The 13520-nt window shown below is 44.9% G+C and overlaps 1 protein-coding gene across 1 annotated transcript in view; it reads right to left on the bottom strand.

The window, feature by feature from the left end:
• Window positions 1-6371, bottom strand: part of METTL24 (methyltransferase like 24) — a 44202-nt gene extending 37831 nt beyond the window's left edge. Inside the window, exon 1 of the mRNA XM_036380385.1 lies at window positions 6060-6371. Within this exon, the coding sequence (XP_036236278.1) occupies window positions 6060-6353 (294 nt within the window). The 5' untranslated portion in view covers window positions 6354-6371. The remainder of the gene's footprint in view (window positions 1-6059) is intronic.
• Between the last annotated feature and the right edge of the window lie 7149 nt (window positions 6372-13520).

Raw genomic sequence — 13520 nt, 5'->3', positions numbered from 1 at the left:
GACATCATTGTCAGAAAAAACATTGCCATTTCCTCTTTATGGCATACTATAAACACATTTCATCTGCAGTTAAAATACAATAAAAGCCCAGTATTGCCATTGCTTGACTACTTGGAGAAGGATTCCTGTGTTTGGGTACTTTCTGGTACCTCAGCTGCCCTTGTTTATGGGCAGAGCTGGCTGATGTTTCCCAGATTTAGTTATCAGCTGATGAAAACTGCTTTCAATAAAAGTTTATTCTTTTCTTCCAAAGACAATAACCTCACTCAGTCTCTGCTCTTAGCCCAAATATTTGAGCAAAAACAGACAAAGGCTGTTCCCCAGGTACTAACAGATTGAAGCCACAAGCTCCTATCTTGTGCTTATCTTACCAGATAAGCAACTTCGGGTTGGTTTATATTTGCTAAGAGACCTCCAAGTGCTGGAGGGAAAAAAGTTGTCAACTAGTGTCCCTTCCTCTGGGGTCCACTAAGTTATAACACAGAACAATCATGGTGGGGTCTGGTGTCTCTATAAGCCAGGGCAAAGATTGCTTATTATAGTCCTAAAAGACCCCATTACCTCTTTTTATTCCACTGATGTTAGATCATTGCTCAGGCTAAATTCCATTTTGGTTAATCACATTGTATCTGCCAGATTGCTTCTCTAATTGCAGAGCAGGTAAATGTAGCCAGAGGGACTCAGGAGGTTGCCCTGAAGCATAAAGGAAAACATTCCTAGACGTTCCCTGTGTGGATACCCACAGTTCATATTTTTCTAAGGAGTCTTTTCATTCCTTACAGAGGAATAAACAGAATAAACTTTTATTGAGAGCTGCAGAGTTAAAAGATTTTCCTGATATCTTGCCTGAAAATTAAGCCAGTTACTTCTTGTCCTACTTCCAGTGGACCTAGGGAACAATCGGTCATTATGTCCTTCAAAAAAATTATTTTTTTTAGTTTGAAGAGTCTTGGCACATTCCCTCAAAACCTACTTTTCCCTATTTAAAACAAGTACCAGTACTTCAGGTTTTCCCTGCAAGCTTGCCTTCCTGCACCTCTTAACACCTTTATTCCTCTGAATGAAACCCTGTTATGAAAGAAGGTGCCCAGAAGTAGCACACTCCAAGGAATAACCAATATCCAGCTCTTCAGCTCTGCACTCCTCTGCAGCAACATCCCCAGTGCCATCCCATCCATCAAAGGCAGGATGTTACTCACTCCTCAACACAGCACTTAGGGAACAGCACTGCACTCTGTGAAGCTCATCATGCTGGGACACAGGTGGAGAGGCTGGAATAATCTTTGGAGATCCAAGAGGCCACTTTAACCCCTGTGGCTCCTCTGGTTTGGCTCAGCCAGGGTAAATCTGCTGCTGCAGACACAGCCTGGTGGGACTCCCTGCACAGTTCTCAAAGCCCTGCCCTGTCAAACTCTGCTGTAATGTTAAATTGTTGCTCCAGGCACACAGAATTAATACACTTATAAAAGTTAAATCCCAATCCAAATCCCAACAAGCTATTACACCATGGGATGTGGAAAGACAGATGGATAAATTTAACTTCAGAAAGACAGACGGATCAATTTAACTTCAGAATAACCAAGTTTTCTCCAAGAATTTTGGCTCTTCCTCATGAAGAGTCAGAGTAACTTCCTATAAAAGCAGTACCCAAAACTTACTGTACTTTTAAAGATGTGAAGCCAGCTTGAAAACACTCTGCATGCAATTAGGTAATAAAAACATCCACTACATTTTTTAAACCAAATTTCTAGAAGAACTAAAAAGGACTCTTGGCATAACATCCATTACCAACACCAATGTAAATGGCATTGTCATTCTAAAGTTAAAACCCAAATGTAAATTTAAGTAAAATCTTAGCAATAGTGTAACATAAATCAAATGAGGTTTTTATGAGCCTGCTGTATTACTAAGTGCCAAACATGTGTTATTCCATGTAATTTCAAAGACATCACTCCAAAATAATTTGCAAACAATTAAAGATGAGACTGTTATCAGTCATCACTGCAGAGGAGCAGTAACCTTTTAAAGACAACCACAACCTTCAATCCAACGAGAAACAGCAAAAAGATAATTAGTCTGCATTTATAATGAACCAAAAGACAAATGTATACAAGAAAAAGGAGCACCTAAAAAAATATAATCTCAAAAGAGTTTTTGGTTTTAGGCAATAACACATCATGTTTCAAATTACATTATAATCCCAGGCAAAGTATACATGGGCCCAGCAGCAAAATCTTATTCTTTGCTTTTAATCACTGAAGGTAAATACTTTTATATTCCTAGATATGACATGAAAGAGCATCCAAAATAACATCAGGTTAAGTTTGGCAGCATACCACGCTCCCCACCTCCATGGAAATAAATCTGCCCAGAAGGCAAGGAATTCCAGCTTTTCTCAACCAGACTCTTGAAGAGGGCTCCTCCCAAATTCAGTGCACAAGAGCCAACATAACCTTATTATTGCAATTATTGTGACAGGAATTTGCTGTTACTTCAAATTCCAAATGCAATATTTTTTTTTCTTTTGCCATGGCACCCTGGAATAACCTTTTAAAACACACCTCATGTCTTCCACAGCGCTGTGTGGGTGCACACCCTGATAGTAACTATTGCAGGGGCAGGTACACCTGGCAGAATCTGTGTGTTTCCAGGTAGCTGGAGTTTTTACCTGCTGCATATGTTACCAGCTCAGTGCTTAACACAACCAGATCTCAGAATCACAGTTTAAAAACACAACTTTATTAGCAACAATGCAGTTTTAAGTGGGATTGTGAACTTCCCCCAAATATAAGCGGGACTATGAACTTCCATTTGCTTTACTCTTGCAGCACAACAAATCTTCTGATTCTTCAGATTACCATCAAATGCTGTCAATGCCTAATATTGCTTGTTATTTGTCAGCAATAGCAGCAGCATCTGCTCTTTGGTAGGCTCAACTGGGAGCAAAACAGCTGGAAGCAGCACAACTCCCTTAAGCACCACAACAGGCAGCTCCAGCAGCTCCCAGAGATGCCACATGGCTAAATTACTTTATTCCCTGCCCCTTTCAGTTAACATTTTTTATGTATGCATCTTAAGGCACAAACAGAGCTTGGAACCTTGGTGGTCAAACCCTCCCACTGCCGCACAGCCATGGTCTCCACTGACAGAACCTCACCAGTGGTCAGGAAAAGCACAGGCAGTTTCCTGCAGACTTTGGGACCATTTATGGACAAGAGTCCATCTTTCCTATCCTGTGTCTTTTTTTTTTTTTTTCCTCTTTTGGTGGTGTTGGTGTTGGTTGATGACTGCAGTTGTGCTTGGGAAATAACACAGCCCTGCTCAGGAAACTTTAAAGTGATTCAAAGCAGGCACCAAATAATTTCCTTGTGTGCTTTTGCAATTTATTTTTTTTTTTAATACAGCCACAAAGTAGGATATTCAGCTTCATCTATGGAAACACTCTGTTAATCAGTCTTCTGCATTAATTCAGTGATGTAAGTGTGAGCAGAGCTATAACCTAGAGGCACTAGGAAAACAGAGCAAAGTCTGGCCTCGCTGATTTTTCCTTGCTGCCATCCTGCTGGCTCACACATCCCAATATAGTCCAACACCATCCCCATAAACAGCAGGAGAGAAAAAACTCCTGTAAGCCTCTGCAGGCTTTAAGAATGGACTGCTAATAATTTATGGACAGACAGAAGACACTGAAAACACGTAAAAGCCACAGCAAAAAGCAATGCCAATCCTATGTAGCACAGATCTGTGCAAGGAGCCTGTCCCTCTCCTCCAGGCAGCATTTACAGCACATTGGCAGTCGTGGCACCCTGAGGGCTTTCTCCAGAGCTGCTGGTAGAAGCCATGGACCATCAATTTAAGTAGCCTTTTTTGGTAAATGCCCCCATATTGTCATACAATAGTCTGATGTGAAATACCATGTTTCCTGATTTAGAAAAAAAAAAAATTACATATCACCCATTAAATTTTTTAGCTATTGTGATTCTTCTCATGAAAAAATTTCAGAGCACAGACCACTTCCACTTTATTTTACCATTGCTTTTTCCCCTATATTTTTATTTAACAATTCTATTCCAAAGTACAGTTCTCCTATCCCCAAACCCTAACTTTAAGTAGATTTTTCTTAGCCTGAAGCAACATGTTCAAGTCAAATAGCTGAACACAGAAGACACTTGATGGTCTCAAACCTAGCCTGGCAACAACTCCACCCTCTATTATATATACTAATATTTTTCTTTTGACTTAACAAGAGGGATTCAAATGAGACCTCAGCAGCAACATGCCCAACACCACAAACAACAGCAGTGATGTTTCTTTCACACACTTCACCTGGAGGTGCACCAAAACACACTTGGGCTTTCCAGAGCCTCGAGCTCTCCAACACCGCAAGGTCCTGCCAGTTCTCAGGTAACATGAGCAGCCTCTCCTCTATTTCCCCACTTCCCCACTAGGATTTCCTCAATAATCATTAACTAAATTAGGATGTGTTTTAATTTTGCCCCTTGTTTTTTGATGCCATTCTTAGGATATTTTCAAGAAACTCTCTGAATCCACAGGACTACAGGCTTTTTCCTCCATTAATGCTGAAATTCTTCCACCATTAGAATCACTTAAAAGCTGTGCTTTAGGATAACTTCAAGTAGCAGAGCATCAACAACAAAAGTCACAAAAACTGACACTGCAAGACCTAGGTACCTCAAAGTGGTATCAATACCACAGCACAAAAGAACACCATATAGTTATTATTCTGAACAAATATGTGGCAATGTTGTTCTCATCACTGCCAGTGCTCAAGGAAGCATGGTGAAGGATTATCTAATTTCTTCTAAGCCTTCCAGGAAACGAGAGGCAGAAAGTAGCAGTTCACTTTTTACATCACAGTTTCCCACAGAAGATGAGCCAAACCTAGAAGTCAATCTATATATGAGATCATCATCCATCTCCTCATGAAATAAAAAAAATAATTACTGGGGTGGAACAGGCAAAGAAAAGAAAGCAGATTTGCAGTTGACACCACATGCATGACCTGTGAGATGATCACTGTTCAGGTGGTGGTTTGGATGTTAGCAAGTAGTCTTTTCATCAAGGCAGTAAGGACAAGCTTTAGCCATTCCACAGAAAATTGGTTTATTCTTGTTGGGGCAAAGATCAGAAATAGTTTTTTATTTTGACCACAAGGGTGGTCTCATCTCTAGCAAAATCCTGTGTGCTCCTCCTCAAGAACATTCCAGTTTCTTTAAGAACCTGCACATCTCTGCATGGACCATAACTACTGCACCCTGACAGCAGGACCCCAAAGTACATAACAAACTACTCTTTCACCCCTCTCAAAGCTGGCTCTTCTCCCCCTAAAACTCTGCAAAGAAAACTCCACAAAATCATTGTCTATATCTCTAAGCAGTTCCTGAGAGCGTGGAATCTGCCAAAACCAAGGACGACACGACGATAATTGAAGAAGGCAACATCCCTCTACCGGCCACACACGCAGCTGAATGGGGGGTGGAGGTAGCACAGGCACTCCTCACTCTTGCTGATCTCCAGATCCTTATGACGGTCCTCACTCCCTCAAAAGGCTTTACAGTCATTGCAGGGTAGGAACCTTGTTACAGGTTCATTTACCAGCTCGTTCACTAACTCACCAATTCTCACGCAGACCAGGTCTTAGAACCATTTCTTGATTCTGCGAATGCAATGGCACTCGGGTGCCAAGAACGCCAAGGGCCGTGGTCTTTGTTTGATCCTGTTGGGGATATGTCAGCCTGCCAGCCCACCTTGACTCGGGGTCACTGTCACCTTCTCAGACCGAGCTCTCTCCTTGTCCAGCCCCGCTCCAGCACACTCGCCCTTCCCTGCAGCTGAGCAGCACTGCTCAAAAAGTCGCTTGCCCACTTCCCAAGTCGACATCCCACCACACCATCTCGCTTCACCACCGCCCTCCCGGCCGCCTTTTCTCAGGTACCAGTCCCATCTCCGCCCCGGGTGCCCGCTCGCCCTCATCCCCTCGCAGGGAGCCGGGGTCGCCTGTCGCGACACGGCGGCCGCTCCCCCCGAGCCCGCCCTACCTTCCTGCGGCGGCTGTCCGGGGGCTGCGGGGCGCAGCAGGCGGGCGCGGCGCTGCCCCGCCGGCCGCTCCGCACGTAGGTGACCCTCCGACGGCCACCGCCCGCCGCCACCGCGCCCGGCCGCTGCTCCGCGCCGCGGGACGGGGCGGGCGCCCGCGCCGCCGCCGCGTCCCGGGACTTCTCCTCCGGACACCAGGATCGCCTCATGCCCAGCTGCAGGCAGAGGAAGAGCGCGGCGGAGAGCAGGCAGAGGCGGAAAGCGGCGCCCCGCCAGAGCGGCCGCTCCTTGGGCATGGCGTCGGGGGCTGCCCGGCCCGGCGCTGCCGCCCCCCCGCCCCGCCGCAGGGCTCATGCCGCCGGCGGGCCGGGCCCCGCGGCCCCCGCCGCCGAAACTCGGGAGTCCCCGCCCCGAGCGGGGCCGGCCGGGGAGGGGCCGGGATGCCCCTGTCCCGGCCCGGCGGGGGCTGCGGGACGCAGCGGTGCTCGCCCGCGGGCGGGCCGAGGGATGCTCCGCGCCTCGGCGGGGACAGTGCCCGCTACGAACGTGGGGTCGCGCCGCTGCGCAGCCACAGGTGTGTGTCAGCCGGCCTGAGAGAGGACACAAACCCCTGCCCTAACTATTGTATCAGCTCGTCTCTATCGTCTCGGGCTGACTTGTTAAGGTACCTATTAGTTCAGATTATACACTGTAATGTCACGAGATAGTGAAATTTTACTAGAGTCTTAGGGATTGTTTATGTTGAAGTCACACAAAAGGACAGCCCGGACCTGGAAGTAAGGACTTTTCTTCTTGTAAGGTTAGAGCTGCCTGTGAAGGATAAAGGATTTTGGACAGCCAAGATAACACCAAAATCCTAGCTCCTCTGACACATCTTCGAAAGCCCCCTTCTCCCCCCAGTATCTCTGGCAGTACAAATAACTAACTCTAGCGAAGTTGACTCCAGGGACATCTGGATCAATAGACAAGCAGCAAGAATGCTGCAAAAATAGACCTGCTTTGGAAAGTTTTACTGTGATTAGCAACCAGTGGTGTGGCTGCTAGTGACCTGTGATTCTGTGACCTGTTAAATCATGTTGGTCCTGAGCTTTTGAAGGGTGTGAGAAGCCTGCATGAAACATCAGTTGTGGTGCCCTGATTTGGCTGCAACACCTAGTGCTTATGAGTAGCTCTTTTAAGTTTATACTTCACCTCCTAGCCTCTCTCCTGGGTAGTCACACCATCCTGATGATTTTCATGACACATCCTTGATTTCACGATTGAAGGAATGGATCTGCATGAGCTGGGAGGCAGTGCAGGGGACAGGTCCTGCTCATCTCAGTGGGAGCACAGGAGACCCTGCATTTGTTCTGCAATGGGGACACACTATGAAGAACTGTGAAGTGCTCAGGAGGGCTTTGGTCCTAAGGCACAATACTAATCCATGGCTAAGGCATGAGCAGGGAGGGAGGGATGGCTGGTGGGATTTTCTGAAGCAGGAGCACAGGTGGGGAGCAGGGTCAATGAGAGGAGGCAAACTCTGCGGGAACAGGGACAGGGCAATGGCAACCAATTTGCAGCTCAGTGAGTAATACATATATTTCCAGGTGGGATATGCAGGGCTTGGATTACTCCTTGTTTCTTTGACAATAGGGAAGAGGGGCTGTGACTCTTGTCTCCTGTGAGCAGTTCTGTGCTTCCAGTGTCCCTGCCTTGTCTGCTGGCAAGGGAGAGGTTTGCTGCCCCAAGCTCCTTCTGGTGTCCTCTCTTCAGCAGCAGGCTGCACTGCTCCTCTCTGACCTCTCCTGTCTCCTCACAGCCTGGAGCAGAGCCAGAGCTGGCTGCTGCTGGGAGAGCAGGTCAGAGAAGAGTGCTGGCAGAAGTGGAGCGTGCCAGCAGCCAAGCAACCTGACCTGCTGGCAGCAAGATGGAGGAGCTGCACCTAGGAAGATAAAGGAGGGAGCAATGATCTGTCTGGAGAAGTGGGATTTCAGTGCAGCTTCAAGCACAGATGCACTGGCAGGTGAGGTGCATGATTCCTGCCATTTAAATATTGCTGTTCTCTATTTTTTAGGCAAACTGTCCTTCTGAATTAGGTTAAAGCAATTCCACGGTTGTTTTAAAACACTGTAAAGGTAGGCCCATCTCAGAAGGGTGTGTCATTCCTACCTGCCTTTCCTGTAGCAGGAAGGTGGCTCCTTTGTCATCAACTAAGTCAAAACAGGGCCTGGAACAGATGAAAACTAACTCAAAAAACCCCTATCTGAAGCAGTTTCCTAATAGACCTGGACCCATTTGTTGCTATAATTCTATCTGTTGATCAGCTTTCAGCCAACATGGCACAACCTCAGATGTTTGCCACAGGGAAGCCAGTTGGCTCTGGAAGTGGATCCTTCTGACAACCACAGACTTCTCCTACTTCCACTTCCCTTAGGTGGCTCACGAATGGATCAGACAAGTCCTGGTGCTTGTGTGAGGAACAAACACATTCATGAGGGCAAAGAGAGAGTGCAACTGCACCATCATGACTGACATCAACTTAAGAGACATGTACCTGGCTCCATTTGTGAGCATCACCTGGAGTTCATCAGCAGAAGGTCACTTGGGCTGTTATAGGGGTGCCTGTGCATCACTTTGCTCCTCTGTGAAATGGCAACATTCAACATGGAGGACAAAAGTAATGTTGTTGTTCAGGGAAGAGAGATTTTAGATTTACCTCAGGAACATTAAATGCAGTGGTATTATTTCACAAAATTCTTAGCACAAATGTTATTTTAAGCTATCAGCACCTAGCCAATAAATAAGGGTATGTGAAGGTCCTATTAAAATATAAGTTTGTGTGTGTATGGTTATGGAGGAAGTCTTGAAGGCAGGTTGACTCCAGAAGTATAAAGTGCAGAAATATATTTTAAAACTCTCTCTTGAAGTTTAATCCTTGAGAAATCAAACCTTTCCTAAAAGCTTTAACAATGCATACTCAGATAAAAGAAGGCTACCTGAGCAGAATAGAAACTGCAAGGTCTTTCTTGGTTTTAGCATCAGAGTTTCATTTGTTGTTCTTCTCTTCGTGTAGTTTCAGCAAAAATCTCAAATACTTGAATGCAGCCACTCTTCCTGTCATCACTGAGCTGTAACTGTAAGTTCTGACCTTGTACGAAGTATTCCCTTCCTTAGAAAGCTGATAAGCCCAAGTTTGTGGGTATGCTAGGAGGGGTCCTGATAAAGAAGAGTTCACTAATTTAACTCAGTGTTTTCATTTTCCTTTTCTGTTTTAACAAACAGTTTTATTTCTCGTGCTTCCTCCCCACTCCCCTGCCCTGCAATTTCTTATGAATGTGAGTCTGCCTGTTAAAAACACAACAGAGGGTTTCTAAAGATAGAGAACAAAAGAACAATGGTGGAGAATGATCTCAGGAAATCTCAGGGACAATGAGAAATCTTATCAGGGTTAGCATGAGAATCAGTGAGAATTAAGAAAGTCCCTTAAACAGTCTCACTTCTTCATTTAACAAGTGTATTATAAATCAATTCCTCCCCCAGGAATTGGCTGCAAAGATATGTGTGTGAGAAAGCCTGTTGAGAAATAGAGCAAATTAGAATTTTAGCATAATGCATGAAACTCCAGTCCAGCTGGAGGATGGGCCTTTCTGAGGTGATTGCTGGGAAATACAGCTTCTGCAAAGTTTCATATCTTTCGCAAAACATGCTCTCTCACTGAGTCAGGCAGCAAATAACCTCCCCTGCTTGCTCTCCCAAAGCAAGATGGATGGTGTTAGAGGGACATTCATCAAGCTGGATCCAGCTGAGCACAAACTGCCGCCATGAAACGCAAGGAGTAACTGGAACAGCGACTCTGATGTGAGCGTGCAATTTCTGCTGAGAACAGGGAGCTTCGTGCCCTGATAACCAAAATCAGACATTGGTCTTGCAGTATCTACTTTTTATGTAGGTACCACAGAGCTACAGCTCCCTCAGTTTCTCCTGGCAAAGTCTTTAAACTGTTAAAATTTCTCTCTCATTTACAAATTTCTCTGTAGTAAGACTAAACCTCTAGAAGGAAAAAGTTTAACACAAATGAAATTTCATCGCTTCAGTGCTATCTTTGCTGCTTACAAATTACCTCTTGCCTGGGATGTTGTTGGTAATGAAATCTCTCCTTTGCAGCAGTTATTTAATGTTTTTCTCTCTTATGGCCATTTTCAGTTCAAACCACCTTGCCTACCCCATTCATCTTCTGCCTCCATCCACTGTCAGGGCTTTTGTTTATCTTCTAGTTAGTTAAAATGTCTGCCCCAATCCCTGCACAAAATTAAACCCCAGGCAGGAAAAATGCCACTAGGAGCCCCTTAGATTCTCCAAGGGCTGTTAATACAAGTCAAACCTTCCTCCTATAAAATGAGTAAATGAATAAAAACACTCTTTTTGACTCTGGGCTCTGGACTTGATATGAGCCACTTGCCAAAATCTACAGGACAGAGCAAAGGAAGGGTTTTTCCCTCTCCTTCCTCCTACACTCCTGACTAATGCTTCAAAAATCAGTGACGTTGTTCCGTGCACTTGAAAACAGAGATGTTCTGTGTAGAAACTTCCACAAGCACCATGTGTCCTTCCCACAGAAGATGTGTGTGCCTCAGATCCTGAGTCTGTAGCAGTCAGAGCTTTGGTCCTGGCCCAGTTTATTGCCTTGTGCATTTATGTGCGAAAGCTCTGCCATAGCCCTGAGGAGCATGGAATTAAAAGTCTGTAGTTCCCTGGGTGGCTTCTCAGTCATGGCTTTTGTGCAAGCCTGGTTTCAGTTCTGTTCCTTGAAATTGCAGCTAAAAATCCTGGAAGAATTTCTTTATGCACCAAGTGACAGACCTCTGTGGAGCCTGCACACAGCTCTGCCAGGTAGGTACAGCCCTTACTCCTTCCCATGCCTTAAATCCCACTGAAAACTATGAAATAATCTCTTTGTCTTATCTTTTAAATGCTAGCAACAGTGAAGTAAATTGGCTGTATTGGTCTATTACCCGCTTACTGCTGCTGAGAAATACGTGTCTGAACAGCTGTCAAGGCAAAGCTGTGTGAATCATTAAAACGCCTTCTCAGCTCGCCACTGGTAAGTTTGAGGATAACAACTAAAAAATAGATGTTCATGCAGTCTCCCATTAGCTCTCATCAAGCTTGTGGGCCGTTTAGGCAGCTTAACACAAGATTGATCTTGCTGCTCAGCAGCACAGCACGAGGCACAGGCAGAAGCTGTCTTTCCCTCCAGCTACAGAGGGAATCGAACAGCACAGCCTTGCTGCGTGCTCCAAATTTGATGGAAGAGATGGTTGATAATTATTGGCCTGGAGAGGGGATTATAGCTCAAGGTTTACCTGTGAGTCACACCCTTGTGTGGTTGCACTCATATGTACCTGTACCTGTGCACACACATTCACTGCAGGAAGGAGAAGAAGAATAGGAATGAGACGGCCCTTTGGGAGGAGATGCTCTGCAGCTCTCTGCTACTCCTGGGCCTCAACTTTATTTATTTAACCCTAATCCTTGGGGTATCTACAAAATACAACTGTTGCCTCCAGAAGCTGTGTTTCAGTCCTGGATAGGAATAACAGTGCTTGTGCAGCCTGCCTTTTATTAAATTGTCCAGTCATTCTGAACAAGCAAAATTCTGCCTGCTTTTTAAAATAAGGGCTGGAAATTTTATTGAAGAGATATTAGTAAAAAAATCGAAAATGTATTGGCATTATAAAATAAAGACATTCCAGTTTACAGGAATTAAGTAGTGATAGCTCACATGCAGTTCATATACTGTTGCACAAAGATTTTTGTGATATCAGTTCATCATCTGTATTTCCCCTGTATCTATATTGTAATCCTAGGCAGATGTCCAGCTTTGCTTAGAAATTACCCTGCATTTCTATTAAAAATCCTATTTTCTGTATGTTTTAAAGATTATCTTAGTGTTATTCTGGCTTCAGCTCTCTGCCTTTTTTTTGATGCAATAAATTTGACTTATATTTTTACACTTCTAAGCTCAAGGATGAATATTTTTCATTAAAAAGTGTAATTTGGCATAGGGATTAATCTACAATTGTCAGAGTTTGACAAAACACCACAGCTGGAGTAGTAATGATGGCTCTAAGAAGTTATATAATCCATTTTATTAGATGTTTTTAATGGGCTTATATAGAACAGTACAAATGCCAAAGTATTTATATAGGGGATGGCAAAAGAACTGGAACAATGGAGCAGATGTCACTGAGAGAAAGCACATCTGCAAGCACTCAGGGAAAAGGGGTCTCCAAGAGGGCATGAGGTGCAAGCCAAAGCACTGGGGCTGACAGGGAGAAGAACAGTAGCAAAATGTTTCAGTAGAAGATTCACAAACAAATGAAGACCTATAATTAATGTACTATTTACTTTTTCCATGGTCTGTCTTTTAATGTTGTTTGATACACAGGCATGTGTCCATACAATTTATGCATCATTAAAGGTGATAGGAAACAATAAAAGCTGGGATAGGCTGGCAGCATCTTTGAGACCTGATGGATGAAAAGAAGCTTTTCTAGGATAGGAGGCTTTCCAAAATGTTCAGGACCAGTATGCATGCCAATAATATGCATCCACCTATAATAAAGGTCTCATCCACGTGTCTGGAAAGTATCTCATTTTTTCAGGACATTTTTAAATTCAGTCTGTATCTGTAACAAAAAGGTTGTTTTTCTGAGCTATTACCATGTGGTCAGCCAGTCCTCTCCTCCATCTGGTTGCATTTCGAAGTCTTAGATACAATCCTAACAAGGAGGAGAGAAATGGTCTGCCCTCAGCAGAAAAGATCCCACAGCTCCCCTGCAGCTGAGCAGCCTGTCTAGGAGCAGACGGTGAGGATAAAACTCAGTGTTCTTCCCGCAGGCTCTTTTCCAAGCAGTTTGCCCTCAATGTCATGTGGAGCAGCATCAATGATGCAGAGACACCGCTATTGATCCAAACTGGAATAACCTCCTCAGCCAAGAGTTTGTATGTAGGTTAGGTGCTACCACAGGGCTCATCCTTCCAGCATGTGCCTCCTTGCAGCGTGTCTGCCTCCCTCCTCAGCTCTGGATGTGGGAAGCAAAGGCCAGTCGGAGATTTCAAAGATGAACTGGGAAGGACAGAGTGGCTTTGTGACAATGCAGGCACCTCTACTGGCATTGCTTCCAGTGAGGAACACTCAGCAGGGCTAATGCTTGTGGCTGTGCCCTAGCTCCTGGCCTGCTCACGGGCTCCTTGTTAGGAGGGGATCCCTTTGCCAGAATGAATCGAATTTCCTCAGGAACAAGGTCGTTTCTCTGTACTCTATCAGCAGGTAAAGTACATGTTTCTGAAGGCATAAAGGCTTTTTTGCAGGGCTCGCTTTGTGCCTCCTACTCTCCTGTCGGCAAGGCTGGAGGCAGATCCACCAGCTACAGAGGAAATGCTGCTCTGCTATCTCCCCATGGTCCAGGCAGCACAGAGTG

The sequence above is a fragment of the Molothrus ater genome, chromosome 3 (assembly GCF_012460135.2).
Source record: "Molothrus ater isolate BHLD 08-10-18 breed brown headed cowbird chromosome 3, BPBGC_Mater_1.1, whole genome shotgun sequence".
In the NCBI taxonomy this organism is placed as follows: Eukaryota; Metazoa; Chordata; class Aves; order Passeriformes; family Icteridae; genus Molothrus; species Molothrus ater.
The sequence above is the reverse complement of the archived record's forward strand: the minus strand, read 5'-3'. Positions and strand labels throughout refer to the sequence as shown.